This window comes from Meles meles, chromosome 9 (assembly GCF_922984935.1).
Source record: "Meles meles chromosome 9, mMelMel3.1 paternal haplotype, whole genome shotgun sequence".
In the NCBI taxonomy this organism is placed as follows: domain Eukaryota; kingdom Metazoa; phylum Chordata; class Mammalia; order Carnivora; family Mustelidae; genus Meles; species Meles meles.
This window is the reverse complement of record NC_060074.1, coordinates 21528686-21551933: the sequence shown is the minus strand read 5'-3', so window position 1 is coordinate 21551933 and position 23248 is coordinate 21528686. Positions and strand designations below refer to the sequence as shown.

Sequence of the window (23248 nt, the reverse complement as noted above, 5' to 3'; positions counted from 1 at the left end):
TGATATGACATTAAATCAAACTAATTTAGGAAAAAGAGAAAATAATTGAGCAATCAGGCAGAGGGAAATGGAATTATTTCAGCAGCAAGGCTTCTGTAAAACCAGAAAATGTGATAAGTGCGAATAAATATAGAAAAATAAGTCTAAAGACTCTGGTTTTCTCTAAAATAGCTGAAAGTGCTTTGTACAGTGACATACACAATAAAAGTCAGTTGATGTTGATGAGGAGAAGAAAGGAGATAATGATGGTTGTAAACAGTTAGCCAAGATGGCATACGAAACTTGGGAATTAGAAGAATCATATGCGACTATTATTATGGTTAATCACCACCTAAGTGCTTAAATACCCTGAGTCATATATCATGTGTGCCTGATTAAACAGATATGAATTAGTGTAATTATCATTTCGTATTTATTGCATACCCAATGGTGGGTAGAATACTGAACCCAAAATATGAAAGAGGCTGTCTCTGACCTTAGGACATTTAGTGTCTGAATATCCAAGACAGAATTAGCCCCCTTTGTCTTGTAATATTTTTGATTTGCAACAGCAGCGAGAAAGGAAGAGAAAGCAATTGGGGAACGTACTTTGAATGTTTTCTAATTATTAGCAGGAAGTATAATGAAATAACTCAATGTTAGTTGGGGGTGTGTGTGTGTATTTAATGTGTCTCAACACTATCGTTTTAACCTCAGTCAACACTACAGGCTCCCCTATGTCCAACTGAAAATGTAACACATTTGTCCCCACAGCTGCCTGATGATGAGGTTTTCAAAGTGGTTAGAAAACTCTGTAGCCAGCATGAACAATTTAATAATGATTCATCTGTCATTAGGATTGCATGCTAAAAGAGGAAGTCTGGGAAACAAAGGGTATGGATTGGGGAAAGCTCTCTGCATTCTAATGGCCTAGGCTGGATGTTTGGACACAAGGACAATTGAGATCAAATTCACCTGTTGCCTCAACTTCCTTCTTTCTAGTCTCAGATTTTATACAAAGACTAAATTGAAGACTTATATGAGTTAATGTTACTTCAAAAGGTGCTAAATATAATCTCAAGAGAATAAGGAGTAGTTTAGGAATTAATGATAAAAATAATTATTTGGAGGGAAAAGCTATGTCTTTCCAAAAAAAAAAAAATACAATGCCTTATTATTATTTTAAGGAATTTAAATAGTTTTTAACTATTCCATTCCAAAATTGTTTTCATTGTAAACCTTTTTAGACAATTCAGTATTCAGAATTTTTACACTGTAAAAATATATTTTTAATAGAGAATAAGTATACATGAATACTAGTATTGAAAATATTGGGAACATCTAATATACCAGAGGAAAAAAAATGCCTCTATAAACACGTCTTTTCTTTAAATACATGATTCATAACTCCAGAATGGAAACAAGAAATACTAATATTGATATATTTTCCTTGTGGGGGGATTTGTTTTGGCACCTTTAGAAACAGTAAATCCAAGTTGATAACATGTAAGTTTGTCATTATAGATGTTTAAATATATTTTATTTATCTGTTCGCAAAATCCTATGACAATTCAAGGGTCGCATTTTGTTTCATTCTAAAGAGTAAATAATGACAGATAGAAGTTGTGCTTGGTATTTACTCAGCACTCCCCAAAGTAACTCTTATAATAATCCTGTCAGATTCACATCCACAACCATCAGGGTACATAGGTCTCTTGACTCTACATATATTCATTCATTCACCAGCAATCACTGAGACCCCACACCACCTGGCATTGTTCTATCTGGTAAGGAGAGAGCATGGGCAGAATTCTTTGCTTTTGTGGAGCATGTTTTCTTTGATAATGTCTAATTTATTTTTTGGAACACATCTTAATTTTCTTTTTAATACTTAAGAACTATTTAGTAATACATTAAAATTATTTTGATAGAACATAAATTCTGAAAACTCAAATCTCACTTTTGCTTAGATGAGTGTGCAGCAGTTGGCAGAGAGAGTTCATTCATTTGTGATACCAAAAGGTTTATACTGTATATATTTTAAACACCTGACTTTGAGGGAAAGCCAAACTACTCAATGTGTTTTGTTTCACTTTAGATGTCATCCATGTCCTATTATTTCAAAAAATAATAGAAAATGGGACATTGTATTCACTTTTTTTTTAAGATTTTATTTATTTATTTGACAGAGAGAGATCACGAGTAGGCAGAGAGGCAGGCAGAGAGAGGGAGAGAGGAGGAAGCAGGCGCCCCGCTGAGCAGAGAGCCCAATGCGGGACTCGATCCCAGGACCCTGAGATCATGACCCGAGCTGAAGTCAGAGGCTTAACCCACTGAGCCACCCAGACGCCCCATATATTCACTTTTTTTAATCACTAAAATATATTTTAGCATCATGGGTATTTGGGAGCAGATTCTGAAGCAGAAGGAGATGGAATTGAATTGAGTTTATGCCACTGAAATCAAATAGTACAGTAAAGATCGACCATCAGTTTTCCTAGTACCTTCTGGATTAATGTTGTGTTCCAATGTAAATAACTGCACTGCATTTCCCTTCCAAAGGTACCATCTTTTGGACAACACTTTTAGAAAACATGACAGTGGTTTAATAATAGAGAAAAGGTCATTTCTCATCTACATAACTTTCTCTAACTGAAAGGGCATATCGAATCCGTTTTTTTTGTTTTGTTTTTTGGGTTTTTTTTTTTTATTATTTGACAGAGATCACAAGCAGACAGAGAGGCAGGCAAAGAGAGAGGGGGAAGCAGGCTCTCCACTGAGCAGAGAGCCCGATGCAAGGCTCCATCCCAGGACCCCGGGATCATGACCCGAGCCAAAGGCAGAGGCTTTAACCCACTGAGCCACCCAGGCACCCTGAATCCATTTTCTTGGTTGGTAAGAATTTGGTCTGTGAAAATACAAACCTTTGTACTGAGGTCCAGTAAGGTCTCCTTATTGGGACAGATGCCAGAGCCTAACCCACCCAGAGCATAGGCAGAACGGATCATCACTGGGTAGCCAATGGTGTCTGCTGCTTTTAGAGCATCCTCGATCTAGCAACAAGAAAGATTCAAAGTCTTAAAAGCTGACCACACTAGCAGAAAAGACCACACCAAGAGAGTATATTAAGTCAGGTAACAGAAATGCTGTATTATTCTTTCATTTCCTTCTGAAAAACAAGTGCAGTTTTACAAATTTAAAGTAAAATCCTAGGATTTTTTTAAATATGCAGCAGTCTTTCATTTATCTTTTTGTTGTAAATTTTGTTCTGTCATATAAAAAAATGAAACAATGGCCCAAACTTAAATAATCATTATGAATTTGAGAATGGGACATATTGAATTTTTTAATTCAATTTAAAAGTCTTCATCTCTTAATGATACGAGGGTTTCTACTGCCAAAATGAACTTGATATTACTGCAATAGGCCATTAGGAATACTGTATAGAAAAAGAGTTTTCATTTTTCAAGTTCAGTCAGAGAGTAGTCCCAGAAGCTTGGATTTTTTTTTTTTAAACTTACAGAATACAACATATGGTGGCTATATTTTTCTGTCATGAATATTATTACACTACCAATGGGAATGTAATTACACCTTTCCCATATGCCCGTTTCTCATCCTGAGGAAGCAAGGACGTAATTAAATCTGGCAATGAAAGAATAAATGTATGGCAGGAGCTTTCCAAATGTTCAGCAGAGCTATCCTGGGACTATTCCTGACTGACAGCTCTGCAACATAGTATGTACTTGGTAGCATTCTTTTCTGAAAAGTGCATGGTCCATTTTAGTTGTCCCAGCAGTACTTGCCCTTTTCCCTAAGAATTTGCCTACTTTTGCGATGGGAAAGTTGCATCAAAAACTGCCTCCAGAACCCCCACTTCTTTGACCACATGTCTGAAATCAGGAATAAAGTCAGGGACAGAAACAGATATATAGCAAACCAACTTTATCTTGGTGCCTTGTAATAGCCTATCAATAGGCACAGGCTACAGTTGAAAATAATTAACAAAAAAGAAGAAATCGTCTTTCCTCCCTAAACATCTAAGCCACAAGTTTCTTAGTCATGAATCTCATTGATTAGATCCAGTGGTTTTTTTCTAGATGATTTCATTTTTAAATGTTCATTCCATTCTAACAAGAAGATTTCAATCCAATCATTCCCCACTGGCAAGTAATTTGCACATACAAGATACGTAATGGGTCCCAGAAAGTAAAAATCACTTTGGCATTGTAAGTTGACATGGCCCTTTGTTTTACTTCGGGAGATGTGATATTCAATGGCACTTCAACCACTGATAAACCACTTCGTCTCTGGGCTTCTGCTTCCCTTTTCATAAAATATTAGTACCTATCCCAAACATTTCAGCATGGAATGCTGCAGTTAATACACAAAGTTTCTGAGGTACTAACATATTTCTGGAAGATAATACATGCAAATATAATAATTTAACTATCATTTTTAGGCATGACAAGCCACTCTCCCTATAACATAAGACAAATAATGGCCTTGTTTCTCCAGAACAAAGATTCCTTACTGATTCCACAGCAAAGCTTGGAGCAATCTTTTCATTAATTTCATTTAGTTTGTCTGAGAAGAGCTGCCTGTCTTCTGTGGCCATAATGGATTCAACTGAGGTCCCCAGGACTTTCACACCATACTCCTTGAGTACACCTCTCTTGAATAGTTCCACTCCTACAGAAGAACCAAATATAATCAGTTTTGAAATCTCAAACTCATGTCTTTTTTAACAGACATCTGAAATACAACTTTTTTTCAACCTTAAAATTAGCTCCAGGAAGCCACCACAGTCCCCAATAGAAGTGTGTTTAAGATTTTTAAAAAAAAAAAAATTGAAAGAGAAATTCTGAAAACACTTTAGCAAAATATGTTGCTGGTGACATTGCTTATATTACCACCTTCTCCAAATGGTTTTTATTATCTCAATAATAAAAATCATAGGATACAGTAAACCTCTAAATCTTAGTATATTCCCTTTCGTTCTAAGGTCCAATCTTATAATGAGATTCTCTTATTTAAATAATCCCAGTGAAGATAAAAGTCTCAGCCAAAGTCAGATGGCATGTTAGTGGAAACATTATTTTGATGATTTTTAACCCAGATAGATAGAAAATAATGTTTCTACTAACATGCCATCTGACTTTGGCTGAGACTTTTATATTTGATATTTAAATTATTACACAACTTCTTACTCCAACTAGCTCATGAGATTCTCATTCATGATCCAGCTCCAAAGATCTGAAGTCTTGAAAAAAGGACAGAGTATTGGGTTCAGCAGATGCATGAAGGCGTGGTAGAGAGACTGATCTATGTTGTCATGAGAATATATGTGAAAGCCAAATGCTACAGGGCCAACAGGTAAGAGCACAAAACATTTAATCAATGTTAATTCTCATTTTTTATTCATAATAGTTCTCAGGGTTTCGCTGGTCAAGAGAAAAGCAATATGCTGAAATGGAGCAGGGAGATCTCACCTGGCCACCCCAGAGCATTAAAGTACCTCAGCTGTTTTGTGAAATAAACCTGTAATATTTATCACATGACATTTTCAGGTGGCTGTTTGCTAACTGCTTCCTCACACATTAAAGAAAAGCTTTTATGAACACACAGAGCATAATTGATAGAGTCAAAAAAATATTACACATAAGTCCATGGGCCAAAACTCTGCAATTAAACTTAAAAGAACTCACCACAGTTCAGAGCTGTCTGGCCACCCATGCCTAGAATTAATCCATCTGGCCGTTCCGCCTTAATGACCTCTGTGACAAACTGAGGGGTGATGGGGAGAAAGTAGACAGTATCTGCTTGCTTTAAGCCCACCTCGTTGGTTTGCACTGATGCAATATTTGGGTTCATCAGGACGGTTTTAACATTTTCTTCCTGAAAGAAATAAAAGGATCCAGAATCTGAACATAAGCTCTACAGGAGAGAATCACCATATTCAACTGAAGGGTCTGTATTGGGTGACAAAACTTTTAGGTTAGTTTGTGGGCTATAGAGATCAGTAATAGGACTAGTGAATGGAATGGAGGGTAAAGGAAGCCAAACGTCTGGTGAGAGGAAAGAAAAAATTCCTTGAAAATAGAACTATTCAAAAAGAACTGGTTACCTCATGAGGTTCACCCTGAACTCCTTGCTAGAGGTATCAAGCAAGACTGGAGTTGATTTCTATAGAATTTGACCAGAGGTCTATGAATACTACTGAGTTGGCTGTAAAAGAATAAAATATTTTAAAAACTTAAAAATTAATAAAATATAAAATGGAACCAGAGGCAACATCAAAGGAGCTTCCCTTTCCAATGTTTGTCAGAGACCAACATGGAGTATACATGTAAAATACAAGATGATATATTCCCTTGCTGGAAGCACTGAGAGCCTTCTGCTGGATTCCATCTTTTTAGATTTTCATGACTGCTATAGTGCTTTAACAAAGGGCCTTATACAATTTTTTATACAAATTACATTAAAAGAAAATGACCATATGACAAAAAATAAAATAAAATAAAAATGTCATGTGTCTGCCTGTGTATAAAGGTATTCATAGCTCTATCTTACTTCTGACATCTGGAGAGATCTCAAAAATAATTCTTCATGTAGGCTATGAAGGTAAATAGCTTTATAACCTGGGATAAGGGTGATACAGCAAAATAATTGTTATAAATATGGCCATGTGTCTCTTATTATTTTATCTATTGCCATGTCAATTCAGAACTCTCCTAATACATCAACAAAATATTCAGATGAGAGTATAGAAATTGAAAGCCCTATATGGCCTTGGGGGAGGATCTGAATAAAATATTAAATATATTTCATATTACTTTATACTCAGTGCCTTAAAACTTATAATATACTTTTTTATTAATTTATTTGATTTTTATAAAAAGACTACAAGAGAAATCTCTACCTCACAGATGAAAAAACTGACATTCAATAAGGTTAAATGACTTGCCAAAGATCTTCTAACAGAGCAAATGGTAAAATTAGGATTCTAATCCAAGTCTTATGATTCAAGTTCTAGCCCTTTCTTCCATCTGAGTCATCTCTCAAGATTTTAAGAAAGCAGTTTTCAAAAAGTGTTATTAAGAAATTTTTGAATAAATACATACAGATAAGCAAATGCATTTATAGGGTGGAATTTTTTTAAATTAATATATAGTATTATTTGTTTCAGGGGTACAGGTCTGTGAATCATCAGTCTTACACAATTCACAGCACTAACGATAGCAGATATCACATACTCTACCCAATGTCCATAACCCAGCCACCCTATCCCTTCCCCACCCCCTGCTTCCAGCAACCCTCAGTTTGTTTCCTGAGATTAAGAGTCTCTTATGATTTAACTCCCTCCCTGGTCCCGTCTTGTTTCATGGAATTTAAATAAAGTCCAAATTAAGAACACATCATCAACAGAAGTTACAGAAAGTCTCACTACTAAAGAAAAGCACCAAAAATTTAAATATATTTGTATTCTCCTAAATGTGTTATACGATGGATATAATTGTTTTTGTAAATCAAATTATATAAGTAAAGGTTCCATAAATGACTGTGATGAGTGTCCATATATTTTAAAACTAAAAATTATTTCAAACTATTTTAATACATTTTATATTATTATTTTTTCTAATATAGTTCTGGTTATAATACATGCACCATCTGATTATTTTTAAATATTTTGCCCATAGGGGCGCTGTGTGGCTCAGTCAGTTAAACGTCTGCCTTAGGCTCAGGTCATGATCCAGGGTCCTGGAATTGAGCCCCGCGTGGGGTTCCCTGCTCAGTGAGTAGTCTGCTTCTCCCTCTTCCTCTGTCTGCCACTCCCCTTGCTCGTGCTCTCTCTCTCTGTCTGTCTCTCTCTCTCTCTTTCTGTGTCAAATAAATAATAAAATCTTAAAAATAAATAAGTAAATAAGTAAATAAATATTTAGTCCATAAATTCATTTCTACTAACTTCCTCATTAATCATAATACTATCACAAATTATTCCTATTTGGTTAAAATATGTAACTTCACCTAACAAATGTAAAGCACATAAAAATATATAAGCTATGAAAATATTAATTCTTTATAAAGCTACCAACTAGGATAAAAAAACCATATGCTGCTTAAATGTATTTATAAAATCTGAACACACTTACATTGTATTCTAACCAATCTAAACCACTGGACATCCTCTAATTATATAAAAAGAAATTGAATCATAATACAATGAAGTAAAATACGCCTTGAAAACGTGCACAAAAAACATACATGTGTATGTGTGTGTACTCATGCATGTATGGAAAAGAGCATTAAAATATAAAAATAAATGGAAAGAAGAGTAACGTAACCGGGAGCTGCATTCCATTTTTTTCAACAGAAATGTCAGGTGAAAATCTTTGTATAGCGTACGACTACAACAAAAAGGAAAAAGAAAAATTCTGGCCAACTGTTTTTCTGTTTGTTGTCCTAGTCTCCCGCCACCTTGTCTGTGTGGCTTTCTCCTAGCCAGGTCTCTGGTGCATGGCTTTACACTACAAAGCCAGAGGAAAAGTCACAGAAGAGGTCACATTGTCCCTGGGTGGCCGATTAGCACCAAAATGGGGACTATGCAAGGAAATAAGGACAGTAAAGAGAAGCCAAGTTAGCTCTTCCATAGAAATACCTTACATATACAGTGGAATTTTTCTAAAGGTTTGCTTTGCTATGACAAAGGGTTGGAGAGATCTTGAAAGACTTCAAAGTTACAGGGAGGGCGGTTTTCCCAATGTTGAGTATCCAATCCTCATTTCCACATGAAAATCCGCCAAATCGTTCTGTTCAGTCATCAACCAAAGCCATAACTGGTTAAATTGGGTCCCCTAGCGACAGGTAACAACTTCTAAAGCTGGGCAAAGGCATTTGTTGCCTTTTCTCCCTCAACTTGATCTTGCCGTACCAACCGCAGAGATGCCTGAAGCATCCTCTAGAACATTTACAGTATCTTAAAGCACCAACAATCCCCAATTGCCTCTTTCACACAAAAGACAAGTATATTTTAAATGCTCACTGCCTCAAAAGAAATGAGCAACATCTGTAAACATGGCTTTTTATGTTTTCAGTACAAATTGGTGGCAACAGGTAATTTTGGAGATCACTCTTATGTTCTTGATTTACGGGCGTGCAAAAAAGTTTGAGAAAGTAGAAGATTTCACCTGTGGTCTAAATTTCTTTAATATAAGATGTGTGAGAAACTGTTGAGGAAATCAATGACAGTGACTTTGAAAAGAGGTAGTGTCATAAATCTAAATTATGAAATACTAATTAGATTCATTAAAGGAGTATATTAGTTCTTACAGAAACCTCTCACCTTCATGGCTTTTACAGCTTGTGATCCCGAGTAATCAAATTCACCTGCCTGACCAATGGACAGACCTCCCGATCCTAGGATAAGGACTTTGGAAACCTGTAAGCAATAAGAAAATGACATGGCTCTGATTAGCAAGATGGGGAAAAGAGGCAATTTCAAGAGCAGGGAAGTCTATCTATGTTGTCTAGGTTTACATCGTGATTTAAAGTACAATGTTTCGAAAAATGCGTGAAGAAAAAGACTAACAACTTCTTAAATTCAAATTCAATTAATTAACATATAATATACTATTTGTTTCAGCAGTGCAGGCCTGTGATTCATCAGGAAAAACACGAACAATTTAAAAATCTCTAATTTCAAAGCAATTTCCAAAGTTCATGAAGTTTTTTTCACTTAGGTAAAAAATTTTGAGACGAGGTCTACATTTTATTTAAAGATACATAAATATCTAAAAATAACTACATAAATATATATGTAAATCTACACATCTGTGTTGTAGTAAAATAGTGAAATAATAGTAGTAAAACTTAAATGTGTGTGTGTATGACAAGAATCTCTCTAAAACTTAAATGTATTACATTCAATATTCCATGGTTTTCTTCTAGACAAAGCAGGACTCTGGGCCTTCCACAACAAATGAATGAAAACACAGAAGGCAAGGGGACCTGGATGCACCTTCTTATTCACATTTTCACCTTTACCGTTCATGCCAGAAATATTTACAGAAAATGCAAGAAGGAAAAGCTCGTGTCTTGACAATATACTGAAATTCTATAAATCGACAAGATGGGATTGGGAGGGAGACAAACCATAAGTGACTCTTAATCTCACAAAACAAACTGAAGGTTGCTGGGGGGAGGGGGGGGCTGGGAGAGGGTGGTGGGGTTATGGACATTGGGGAGGGTATGTGCTATGGTGAGTGCTGTGAAGTGTGTAAACCTGGCGATTCACAGACCTGTACCCCTGGGGATAAAAATACATTATATGTTTATAAAAAAATAAAAATTTAATAAAAATTTTTTTAAAAAATTCTATAAATTGTACATAGGATTCCAAGCAAATAATGATTCTGCTTATTTTTTAGCCCCAAGTGCCAAAGCCTTCAGTGGAGAAAGATATTCCTGGTCACTGCAAAAGACAAGGACTTGGGAAACTTGGTTTGCCTCAACAAATACTTATTGGATGCCTACCCCATGCGAAGGCACTGCAAAATCCCAAATTATATCTTTTTCCCCACCATTAAGAAAAGAAAAGCATCTGAAGAACGTGAGTTGAGGTTCTGAGAAGAACACCATACAGAAAGTACATGGGTTCTTTGCTTACCAAGAACCCACAATTTGATTCCACACGGAGTGGGTGGGCTACCTCCCTCATTTCCAGCTGCAGACAAGAGGCTACCATGGAAATCCTTAAGACAGGTCATCCAACTCAAACAATCATTTCATGTAAACATTTAATTCAATTACCTTTATTTATAAAAAGCCAATATGTATATATATACTTGAAACTACATATACATTCTTCTAAATTTTATATAATAACGGTGTGGGTATGTGTGTGGTGTAACTGTGAAGGAAATGGGTAGAAATCTTATACGAACCTATACATTCACACAAATAAGGACTCAAGCTTGTGGTATAGTACTCCTTATCTATTTGCTCTTAATAGGTAAAATCATATTTTTCTATTCATGATGATCAATAATAATTCTTTTAGTTGAAAAAAAAGTTCTGTCACCTATAATGAATCATTCTGTAATCTGAACTGTATCTCAAGCATACAGAAAACTATAGTATATTAGGTAACAGAATGTGTCAGATTCTAAACTAAAATCCTATTCTTTATTAAATTATTTTATTAGAAATTTCTAGAAGTAAACTGTAAAAGGCATAATTTTAAATCAAAAACATGAAAATTCCAGTAAACACATGAAGAACAGACCACATAATTAGATGCTAAAATAATGGGTAGTTAAAATATTACCAGTAGTTTTTTATAGACATTAAAATGGTTAACATCATTCATTTTAAAAATTATCATATGATAGAGAAAATCAAAAATACATAAACCAGAAAGGAATCCACATATACTGACCTCAACTCGAGATGCAACCAGAGCTGGTTTTGGTAGAACAGATGTAATTGTGGTACCTTTCCCTTTCTTTATCAGTGAGAAAAAAGAATCAAACAGGTACTAGAAAAAAAAAATAGATCCAACTAGTTAGAAGGTGCAAAACTCATAAGGTTTCTAGATAAAATATATATGCCTAGTTAAATTTGAACCTCAAATAAGTAACAAATAATTTTTTAGGATAAATATTCATATACAATATTTGTTTTTTGCTTTTCTGCCAAAATTGGCAAAACTAAATATTTACTACTATAAGAATTAGATCAAATAAACATTTCTAATTGTTCACTTCAAATCCTATCAAAAGCAAGTTTTCAGCAAACAATGAACATTTCAGATCATGCCTTCTGAGAATGTCAAGCTTTCATCCCCTTAATTATGAGTTATTTTCTTCTAAATGGATCCTTCTAAATAAAACTCTAGTTATACAAAAGAAATTAAAGCTATATTACTTATACATCCTAAAGTTAGAAATAACTAGATTTTGAAAATTTCTATCAACTCAAAAAATACCTCCAAAGCTTATTCTTAAACTATACTAATGAATTTACTACTATTGTCTCACTAGACATGACAAATTTCAACGAAGATACTCATTTGCAACTATCTGTCAGGACCAAAAAAAAAAAAGGATTAAGCGCATGTCTTAATTTCAATGTTCCTAATACGAAGTACTACTATGGGCAAAATATTTAAATTTGAAATTTGAAAAAAAATAGTATTCAGCATGTATTAGGCCAAAAAAAATCCATGTAATTAAGTTTCTTTTTTTTTTTTTTTTTTTTTTTTTTTTTCAAAGATTTTTTTTATTTATTTATTTGACGGAGAGAGAGATCACAAGTAGGCAGAGAGGCAGGCAGAGAGAGAGGAGGAAGCAGGCTCCCTGCGGAGCAGAGAACCCGATGCGGGGCTCGATCCCAGGACCCTGAGATCATGACCTGAGCCGAAGGCAGCGGCTTAATCCACTGAGCCACCCAGGCGCCCCTAATTAAGTTTCTTTATGCATTTCATCATGAGCAGGTAATGTTATACTGATTTGAGGTATTAAGAATCACGTCCTAAAAATATTAAAAAGTGAACAGAACATATAATTCTGAAAAGGCAATTCAGGAATGAGAAACAAGAGTTTACAGAGGGAAAATTCTGTTTCTCCTCATTTTACCTGGGTGTCTTTTCTAAGAGTATGTGCTGACAGAGAGATGTCAGCATTACTACTGGAGGCTTTAAGGTGTGGGAGAGGAAGTCACACCAGACTTTCTAGACTTTTCTGTGTCACCACAAGCTCTTGTTTGAAAAGGTGATCTTGAGCACTGAACCAAAAGCTCACACACACAAAATAAAAATATTTAAATTAAAAACAAAACTCCTCTAAGCATTCTTTCCGGTTCTTTTCTTAAGCCATCTGACTCACATATATGTGTGTGCATGCCCTCTCCCCTCCCAAGTACCCCTGCCCTTCTTCCTTCTCCTGCTGCTGTTTATTCACTCTTCCTGGCTACACAACCAGTTGCCATAGGGATTTTTGTGAAGTCACAGATGGGGGATTAAAATTTCATTTCAGTTATGAGAACAAGAGAGCAAGAGGGAATTCATTTGCATAGTACAACAATTGTAAATTTCAGAACTAAATATATTAGAATGATAACGATTTAAATAAAAACAGCATCGCGTCAGGTTTCTTCAGGGCTTTCCCACTTTAAATTTTAAAAAAGACAGAAATTTCCTCCATGATATTCATGGGGAAATTTTAATGCAATATGCATGTGTTATCAAGGTACTCTTCTTGAAAAATATTCTGTACCTAAATCATCGGAGGTGATGATGTTTGTTTCTCAAGTTTTCACATAAATACATTTCTGATTTTAAAAAAAATTAAGTGTACAATAGGCCTCATGTCCTAACACACCTCAGTGTCTGTGGGACCCGGGCTGACCTCTGGGTGGAACTGTACGCCGAAGAAGGGTTTACTCTCATGCATAATACCCTGAGAGAACAAGAAATAGGAGAAATTACTTCTGTAACAATGACTGTCAACCATTATTATTCAGCAGACAATAAAGTTCAAAGAAAAAAAAAATGAGTTAAATGCTGAAGGACATTCCAACAGCTAATAGTCATAATAAAAATAAGCCAACGAAGACTCAACCAAATGTGGTTCCTTCAATAAAAACAACTGATTTGGTCTATAGCCTTTGGGTGCCCCCCTCCCAGGGTCTGTTCAGAATAAACTCAAATCTTCTTCTTATCTCCAACTCCTAGATTACTTCTCTAAGGGTCTTCTCAAAGGCTACTTCAGAGCCACGTATGTTTCAGAGACCCACACAGACAGACCCAAACAGATCTCCACCAGCTGTCCATTAGCAATGAATGTGGAAGACAGTCACTGATTAACCACTCAAAGAGGGTATTCCAATGAGCCAACTGATGAGAGAATAAGACAGAAGTGACTTTTTAAAAAGCAGAGGGTGATGGGAAATAACCTATAAAAAGAGTTCTTACACATTCTCTCTCTCTCTCTCACACACACACACACACACACACACTGTGTCTGCCTAACAGAGTATGAAAGGCCCTCCGTTACTCATTGCCAACTTAACAGGTTTATTGAGAGCGCTTACTTCGTTGGTTTGGTCGTTGACATTCACAAAAAGTGGTTTCCAGCCAGCAGGAAGGGTGTTGTCCAGGGCATAGCCATGATTCTGAGCAGTAATGAAAGCCTGTCTGTTCGTGATATTCAAAACAGGCTGATTCTGCCCTCTGGAGAAAAAAAGGAGAAAAAGAATAGGGAAAGGAAAAGTGAAGACTATAAGCACCTTCATTGTAAAATCGTGGATGAGAAAATCCTATTAAAATGTGGAAGTTTCAATTGCTTAGTGGAAATTACTTTGTGAGAAACGTCACAGATTGTTAATCCCAATAATTTTAGCAACAAAAATCAATTCAGGAAGCTTTGCTGTGTGTTAAATACCAGGTCTATTAAACTTCTACAATCAGTAAAAAGGGAGAACTGAGCTCATAACAAAAAGTTAAGAGTGGCTCATGAGCGTAACAGAGAGACAAATAACAAGCAATTTATGTTAAGGAAGATAAGTAATTTTAAAGCCAGAGGAGAGTTTTTGGGAAATGATAAAGAGATGACAACACTGTCCTGAATAATTTTGAATTACACTTTATGAGGAGGGTGGGCTATGGGGGAAAGCGCCATGTTGAAAAAACCGGCATCATGTAGGGTGAGGAAGTAAAATGGAGAGGATCTGAAGACTTCCTGGTTCTTGAGTCTTACAACGTTACCAGTGCTCTGATATTAAGCTTGGAAGGCAGAGCAGTTTCCTTTGGAATATAATATGATGGAGCATAATAACCTCAATTTATGCCAAGGGAAGGAAAATAACTTTAAACTACAACAACATTATTGTTAGAGAAGGCTGCCTTTCAAAAATGCAATAAAAGTGGTATCAGGTAGTCAGACAGCTATGAACCATGTAATAGTATGCTTATCTGATTTTTCTGAAGAAAATGGCACGTAAGTTCTCTAAGGCTTTTGCATTTAGTTATTAACAGTGTTTCAGAACCAGTTTGACCTGTAAACAGACACGGAGCTGTCTTACCTGTTGGGCATGGACATCTTGTAGGTTTTGGCACCAGCAGCCAGTCCTGTTATTAAATTTCCTGTACTGATTCCAAACAATGGCTCCTTGCGGTCACTCTCCAAAATCTAAATCAGGGAGAATTTTTATTAGCCAGGAGTACTGTTCCAAAAAGAAAAAGATGCTGCCTCTGATGGAATAAAAATGAAACATCTCTTTTATTCTTAATTAAAAAGGTAAAGAGAATAGTAATTGAATAAAAAGCTAGACTAGAAATAAGAATATGACTGACAAATGCGTACCATTAGAATTTTTAAAAATGTACTTAATATTCAAAGTAAATAAAACTTAATATTTCTTCAGAAACTCGGTGTTATAGGCCCCCAGGTCATGATGAGAAACATGAATTGTCACTTTACACTTGTATAGAAAGACACATTTGGAGATTGGACTCGAGCTCTCTTCACTTGAGGACACAATCCCAGTTACTCTGCCTGAAGGAAAGCTCTTTTTCCTCTGGGACCCTCTCCTCACTGGTTCCCCCCACATAGTATCTGCTGACACTGTCTCAGAGGTCACAGATAGGAGCTCAAGAATATCTGAACACCTAAAATAGATTCCAGCCTTTCCAGCTGCACAGACGCCCTCCACCTCACACAGATATACACTACCCCCACGTTTACTACACCTTTTTGACATTCTGGATTAGTGGTTGTGCAAGAGCAGGGTTCCCAGGTCCTCCAGCAATTAAAAGCCCATCATACTCCATCTTGGTGAAATCATGATTCCAGGGAACTAAATGCACTTCAGCTCCTCGCTGGAAAAGAAGAGCAAAAATGATCAAGTCAATAACATTTTTCTTGGTCAAAACAAATTTTTGTCTAGATCTTCTCTTGACTAACAACTCCCTAAAGGGGAGGGAAAAATGTCACACAATTCAAATAAATAATGTTGAGTGAAAAATTCTTTGGTGGCTCCCTGTATTTTGTGTGATGTGTAGGAAGTCAATGGTCAATAGAAAGTAGAGTAAAAACATCATTGAAGTTTTGATCCTGAAAAAATAGATAACACATTTTCCATATTTCAGGAGGCTTCAGAGCCTAAAGAATTCCTGGCTAGGCACTGAGGCATATTGGTTATTTTCACTACCTGTGGTAAAGAGAGTAGGAAAAAAAAATCCATTTTCTGCAAAATTTAACTTGGTCCACCTCTTACATTTTTCAATTTTGGTTGTTTTTTTTTTTTAAGATTTTATTTATTTATTTGACAGGCAGAGATCACAAGTAGGCAGAGAGGCAGGCAGAGAGAGAGGAGGAAGCAGGCTCCCTGCAGAGCAGAGAGCCCAATGCGGGGCTCGATCCCAGGACCCTGAGATCATGACCTGAGCCGAAGTCAGCGGCCTAATCCACTGAGCCACCCAGGCGCCCCTGGTTGTTTTTTTTTTAATCTGACCAAATTTTCATCAGTCTTCTTTCCTAGAGTTTTCTCACACTATCTGTAGTATCTATACTCTGATAGAATAATTAGAACTTATTATTATTAGAAGTGGACAGGAAAATATCTTTGATGGTTTCCCTAGAAGAATTTCCTGGGACAAGGATTTGAGGGAAAGAAGTCTATTTGGAAAGGTTTCTAAGAAGAACCACTAGAAAGTGACACTGTGAGGCACCCCAATGAAGTTTGCATTACCCAGCACGATGGACAACTGGAGTTTCAGCCCACTAGGGAACTCTACCAGCCAGTGTAGACTACTCACACCTCAAGATAGTTCATTGGCAGGGCAAAGGAGTTGGGATATTTACACATTGGTCTTCTCTAGTCATTGGTTGGGACTGCTCCAAGGATCATTAATTCTGTGTTATTTCCTGCCTACCAGCAGGCTCCAACCATCTAAAGAGAGCCCTCAAGCAATGAAGTGCAGACATTGGCAATTGGATGGACAAAATGCCTTATAATGGTAAAATGAGAAGAAGATATTAGAGAGGCCATTGACAGCATCTGCTACTGAAGAGTCAAATGCAAATTTGTGTTAATAAATTGACGAGAATTTGAAATCATGGTTTGGAATGTGAAAGTTTGTACTATATTAGGGCATGACCCCTGCAAACATTTGGCACATAATGAATATAGTCCAATGGAGGAGTTCTCCAACTCCAAATTTTTGGTCATTTCTAAACTCGAAGAAAGTAAACATGGCATGTCTCAGAATGTCAGTCAATACATGGTAAGAGCCATCATCATTCTTCTCCGTATTTGTGGCCCCTAAAGATTTTTTTAAAACATAGTCTACATCACTAATTTTAACAGGGATACAAGTGTTATTTTATAGATCAAAGACAACAAGAAGAGAGCGGATCCCCTGATGTTCCAAGGGGAATGCACAAGTTTTCTCTGAAACAGAGGAATGGAAATCAGTTTAACGCTAAAGATCAATATTACAAATCCTCACCCTTGAGATGGAACACATCACTTACCTTTACTAGTAGGCGAATTACATTGTTTTTAATCCCACAGTCGACGGCTACCACTTTCGTGGGGTTTCCTTTGCCATACACTTTGACATCCTGCAATTTTGACAAGCAGAGAGTAAGAGGGAAGTCAAGCCATGAGCAACACGCCAGTATCGTAAACACATCTGGGGATGCTTTGTACTTATATTGGTAACAGACTGATCGCTAACTACTAGGGAATGACTGGCAGTTAACAATCAATTTATAAAGCACAGAGAGTGCCACAAACTGTATCATTTTTATGAGGGAAAGAAAGGGTACTTTGCTGTTTTATATAAAATGCTGATTACAGTAATAACAATGATCCCTAAGAAATTGGTCACTTCCATAGTTGACAATAATCTCTCCCATGTTTTGCCTCATTAACAACCAGTGGCAATGGAATTTTTAAGTGTTACCGCGTGATTCAGTACTAGACAGATGTGGTAATAGATACATCACACTTTAAATACCACGTGATCCTCAACTTGCAATAAAGTTTGGATGGGCAGAGCTGTTGTGCATTAGGCTTCTGCAGTGGGGCTAATGGGTAAAATCAGTATGAGAGTCAGTGGATTGCTAAGCTAGTGTAGACGACTGCTTTCTTTAGGTTACCATGCGATCATTTGCATTTAAATGGTAGACTTCATAAAAGGATCCCTGAGCATATCATAATCATTACCTACAGCTAAAGCACTGCTTGGAGTCAGATCCATTTTCACAGGCATTTACCCAAGAAGCAGTTCCCCAAAGTCATAAAAGGAGAAATAATAGAAATGGAGAGAAAGCCTAGAGGGCTGGGTGCCCACACTGATTACAGCTTCGAGAATTACCTAGTATATTCTGAATTTAGGATGATTTCAATGTTTCCAAGAGATTTTAGATGAAAGTTGCAACCTGGATATTTGAAAGAGCAATTTTACTTTAACTGAAACATTGGCTCTCCACTCTCTACAAATTCTAAAGAATGGGAAATCATAATCCTTAGACCATATTTGAAAAAAATATATATAAAGTTTGTCACTTTTTTTCCCCTGCTAACTATTCTAGAGAAAAAGTGCCCAATTCTTTCCATGATCCGGGGAAATTATTTCTGAGCTGATCCGTAAATTCTACAGATAATCTCTGTCATCGGATAATTTGAAAAAGTGTGGATTGATTTTTAACCTTTGGCTTCTCCTATAACATAAAGCAATATTACCATCTAGTTGTAGCTACATCAAATTGCAATTACAAGACAATGAATTAAGCTGTCAACCATGTCCAAACAAAACTCACAGAATAAATATAATCTGATACAAATATGCATTTTATCACAGCTACAATGAAATTATTCAATTCTGCTAGCATTAAGAAATTGGGTCAGTTTTCACCATTGCAATCTCTCTCTTGATCCGACATAGATAAAAACACAGACAGGCTCCTTTTTGCCTGTCTGTACACAAATACATTATATACTCTCCATACAGAATGACAGCAATTTTAAGGAAGGCCTCACAGACGCGTGAATATGTGAATTTGCATTATGACTCTTGAAGAGAAGAAATGTATTATGCTCTGGTTTTAACCTTATTACCACAGAATTCTTTTTAAGGTGACTATCTCTAGGTCAGTGTTCCTCACATGTAGAAAATGCTGCACTAGATCCTCACGTAGTTCTCAATACTAAAAGGAAAAATAGCTCTTTTTCATGCTGTGTCTCAAATGATATCACTTCACAAGGGAATGTATAGAAACAACTACAGGGAAAAATAGTATGGACAAATTTTATAATTAAAAACCAGGGAATATTGCATATGGCATGATCAAATTCCAAATGTATAAGCAATTACATATCTAATTTAAAATTCACTGTCTTTAACAACTCCTATTTCTCAGTCTTCGGCATCCTGTGAATGCATGTTTGCGTCCAGCATCAGCATCAAGGTCAGTACAGACCGGCAGGGACCCATTGTTCTGGTCCCCGTGTCCATGTGACTAGGCATAGGAACAGGAATACCAGATAATATCAGCATGTGTTTTCTCTGAAACTGACATGCTATTAGTCAGGCGATTTTCAGTCTTTTAAGAACATTTTCTTAAGGAAAGGCCCTGGTGCCTGGAAGTTCTCACAGCTGGAATTCTTCATGAAATGTTATTCTCCATGGTCATTCTGATTGATGCTGGACTGCAGCAGGTAAAATTTACTAACTTTAAATGCACTAATTTGTAATATATATTTTAGCAGCTATGAGATCTTTTTTCCCTCAAGTCTGGTGCTTCAGGATGAAGACCTCAGCCTACGTGAAGATTTTGATATTATAAGAAATAAAACTACAAAATATGAAAGGAAATCTCTCACCTTGGTTGAAACCTCAGCAATCAAATTCTGCTTATTTGGATCCACGAAATCCACAGGCTGACCTTCAAATTCAATCTTCCCAAGCATGGTACCCTATCAAAGAAAAAAAATAGACAGTTAAAAGGGAGTACCAGTCAAGGTGCTGACTGGATCCATTCACAGGGACTTAAATGGCTGCTCCAAGATCTAAACGTCTTTATAACTACTTAAAACCATCAGCAGAAGTTCCTCATCTTCTCAAACTGGAAAGATGAAGTAATTGTACAGTACATTCTGAGAAACACCTGTGGGATGTACAATTCATTTTTTTTTTTTAAAGGTCTGAGACTGGCCCTTGGAGTAAGCAAATTCTAAAGGCATCAGAATTCGGGTCTCCAAGTTTCAGGCTGCTGCAAATTAGAGCATTTAGGGTATCCATTCCCTTAGTGCACATGACCTAAAGATAGTTCAGTAGAGACGTGGACAAAATAATCTTTTGAGAAGAAAATAAGAAATCTAAAAACAGCAGAAAATTGAAAAGAAGTATTAATTACATTATGATAGTTAAGTTCATTTACAAAATGATATAAAATGCTATGTAAATCACAACCTTTGAGAAGTAGCATTGAAAATGTTCACTGTCTTGGGTAGTTCATGTCCTGGTGTCCCCAAGGCCCTGAACTTTAAAGAACGCTCAGACCTCTGTGAAGTTTTCACAAATTAGCCTTGCTAATTTGTTTTCTTATTATTAGCTATGTCATGAGATTTACTTATTTGTTAGTAAGTCTAGCTTTATCTATTTACAAAATAGCATATTACAAATCAAGACTTTATTGGAGGAGAAGCGTCAAGATAATTCATTGATTCGCCTCTCTCCAAGGAAATCACTGCATTGAAGGAAAGGGAAGAAGCCTTTGTTTCCTTCTGAAATATATTCCTTAAGGAAAGAAGTAGTCGCGTGAGCATGAGTGAGAGTAGAAAGCGCCAGCAGGTCATTCTCACTAACATCTATTCTCGGGAAAATTATGGAGGAGGAAGTAAAATCGGAAGTAGAGTGGAAGGACTGTGTAAACTCTAATTGTCTTCTGGTCACGGGTGTGTGGCCACGCCTCACTTTCAAAAAGCTGTTTTCAGAAAGCTGTTCTTTCTGCTTACAGAGCTCCTATGTCAATATACTTTCTAACAAGGAAACAACATATTTTCTTGAAGAGTCTATTTCACTTTGAAATTGTATTTCTTTTTTCCTTTTTTTTCTTTAAAGATTTTATTTATTTGAGAAAGAGAGAGAGAGACCATGGTGGGGGATGCAGAGGGAGCGGGAGAAGCAGCTTCCTGCTGAGCAGGGACCCCCCCACTCCATCCCCATCCCACACAGGGCCCAAGGTCATGACCTGAGCCGAAGGCACACGCTTAACCAACCTACTGAGCCACCCAGGTACCCCCATCCTTTTTTAGGTAATAAGATTCAATGAAAAACTTTAATGACACTTGGGGAATTTAGTTAAAATTAGTGAGGTAAAGTTTCTTTCTGCTCTGGGATATGAAGGTTTTACATAAGAAAAAAGAAAAATTAGTGCCCTCCTGTTACAACCAGAAGAAGCAAGCAGATGGTAATGAGATATTCTCAAAAGGAGGGGTCAGACTGTTCAGCAATCAGATATGCAAGCAAAAGATAAACTTCTCTTTTATCACCTCGGTCATTGGTACAGTCTCAAGAAAGACTATACAATTGAGGTAGCGTATGCAGGGCTCATTAGACACACCCATGAAATATAACTCATTAATTTCACAGATAACCCCTCCAGGAAGACTAAACAAATAAGAGCACTAATGCTACACACTTCCTGGGTTGCCTCTTCCAGCAGGTCAGTATTAAATTGAGGCAAAGCTGTTATGCACCTGATTACCTTCTCCACCAGGCTCACTAGCCCTATCACGTGGGCTGACTTAGGCCTCGACTCTCTGGCATAGTGAACGCACAGTGGGCACTCAATAATCGGCTGTCCACCCAGCAACAAACAGCCCACTCAAGTATTCAGTTTTGCAAATCAGAAATAGTAAAACAAGATGACAGAGGCCCAAATGACAGAAATTGGTCAGATTTGTTCTTTCACATATTGTTGGATTCCTCAAGCACTGAGAAAAAATAGAATATATATTCTATTTTTTAATTTATAGAGCATATAGTAGATAAACCATGTATATGTATACAGAGAGAGAGAGAGAGAAGGAGAGAGAGAGAGAGAGAGAAACATAGAGTTGGCTAAAGATGATGATCATACCTTATCCCGAATTATTTTGGTCAGCATTCTTGTATCCACTCCATAAATTGCAGGGACCTATAAGAAAAAGAATTTGTAGTGACAGTGAAATTGGAGGAAATTAGATCCAGCATATTGTTTTCAAGTTATAAACTGAGCATCATCTATCTTCTTTTTTTTTTTTTTTCATCATCTATCTTCTTGAGCAGTAAATAATTTCCCTCCTCCTTCTTTTCTCTGACCCAGGGTGACTGTGTTGTCAGGACACGGTAAATTGCTGTTCCACTTGGGAACAGGACTCTTAATACCCAGGTCCTTCCTCAGAATAAAAAATGAGAAATTCTGAACATCAATGTTTTGCTACCATATTGTTTCTTTTTACAGGATAGTAAATAGGCAATGTTACATATTTTTATATATTACATGTATTTATATATATAAATAATGGAATTTGTGAATTTCATAAGCAATGATATGTAAATAATATGAAAATTCACATTTGGAGCCAAATGTTCTGGCTACCTACTAGACACTCAACACATTTTTCTGAGGATGCTTATTTTTTTTTAAAGATGTTTTTTATTTATTTATTTGACAGACAGAGATCACAAGTAGACAGAGAGGCAGGCAGAGAGAGAGAGAGGAGGAAACAGGCTTCCCACTGAGCAGAGAGCCCAACGTGAGGCTCGACATGAGGTTCGATCCCAGGACCCTGGGATCATGACCTGAGCCGAAGGCAGAGGCTTTAACCCACTGAGCCACCCAGGCACCCCTCTGAGGTTGCTTATTAAGTAGTCAGGCTCTAATAAGATTTCCCACCTGATTATGAGATTAGGCAATATAACCATTCGTTTTCTTTTCTTTGAGTAGTTTGGATAGAGACAGATGTGGTAAAATTAAGGGACAGTGAGTTAGGAAGCAGCAAAATAGGTTCTAATTTCTTTTCTTCTACCATTTGTCTGAGTGATGTTTGAGCAAGGAGTTTTTACTCACCTATACACAGAAGGAGGTGAACTGGTTACTATCTTAGACCCTTTTTTTTATGATTTTATGTATTTATTTGAGAGAGAGATTGAGAGAATGGTGGGCAGGAGAGGCAGAGGGAGAAGCCGACCTTCTGCAGGGCAGGGAGCCTGACA

General features: G+C 36.6%; 1 protein-coding gene across 4 annotated transcripts in view; it reads right to left on the bottom strand.

The window, feature by feature from the left end:
• The window catches only part of CPS1 (carbamoyl-phosphate synthase 1), a 136862-nt gene that overhangs the window by 72225 nt on the left and 41389 nt on the right, over window positions 1-23248 (bottom strand). For all 4 annotated transcript variants that reach the window (XM_046018352.1, XM_046018349.1, XM_046018351.1 and 1 more), the window contains exons 6-17: window positions 22131-22187; window positions 19870-19962; window positions 17514-17603; window positions 15728-15856; window positions 15061-15167; window positions 14071-14209; window positions 13359-13436; window positions 11417-11515; window positions 9323-9418; window positions 5688-5877; window positions 4514-4671; window positions 2904-3032 (exon numbers count right to left, since the gene is read on the bottom strand). In XM_046018352.1, coding sequence (XP_045874308.1) covers window positions 2904-3032; window positions 4514-4671; window positions 5688-5877; window positions 9323-9418; window positions 11417-11515; window positions 13359-13436; window positions 14071-14209; window positions 15061-15167; window positions 15728-15856; window positions 17514-17603; window positions 19870-19962; window positions 22131-22187 — 1365 coding nt within the window. The remainder of the gene's footprint in view (window positions 1-2903; window positions 3033-4513; window positions 4672-5687; window positions 5878-9322; window positions 9419-11416; window positions 11516-13358; window positions 13437-14070; window positions 14210-15060; window positions 15168-15727; window positions 15857-17513; window positions 17604-19869; window positions 19963-22130; window positions 22188-23248) is intronic.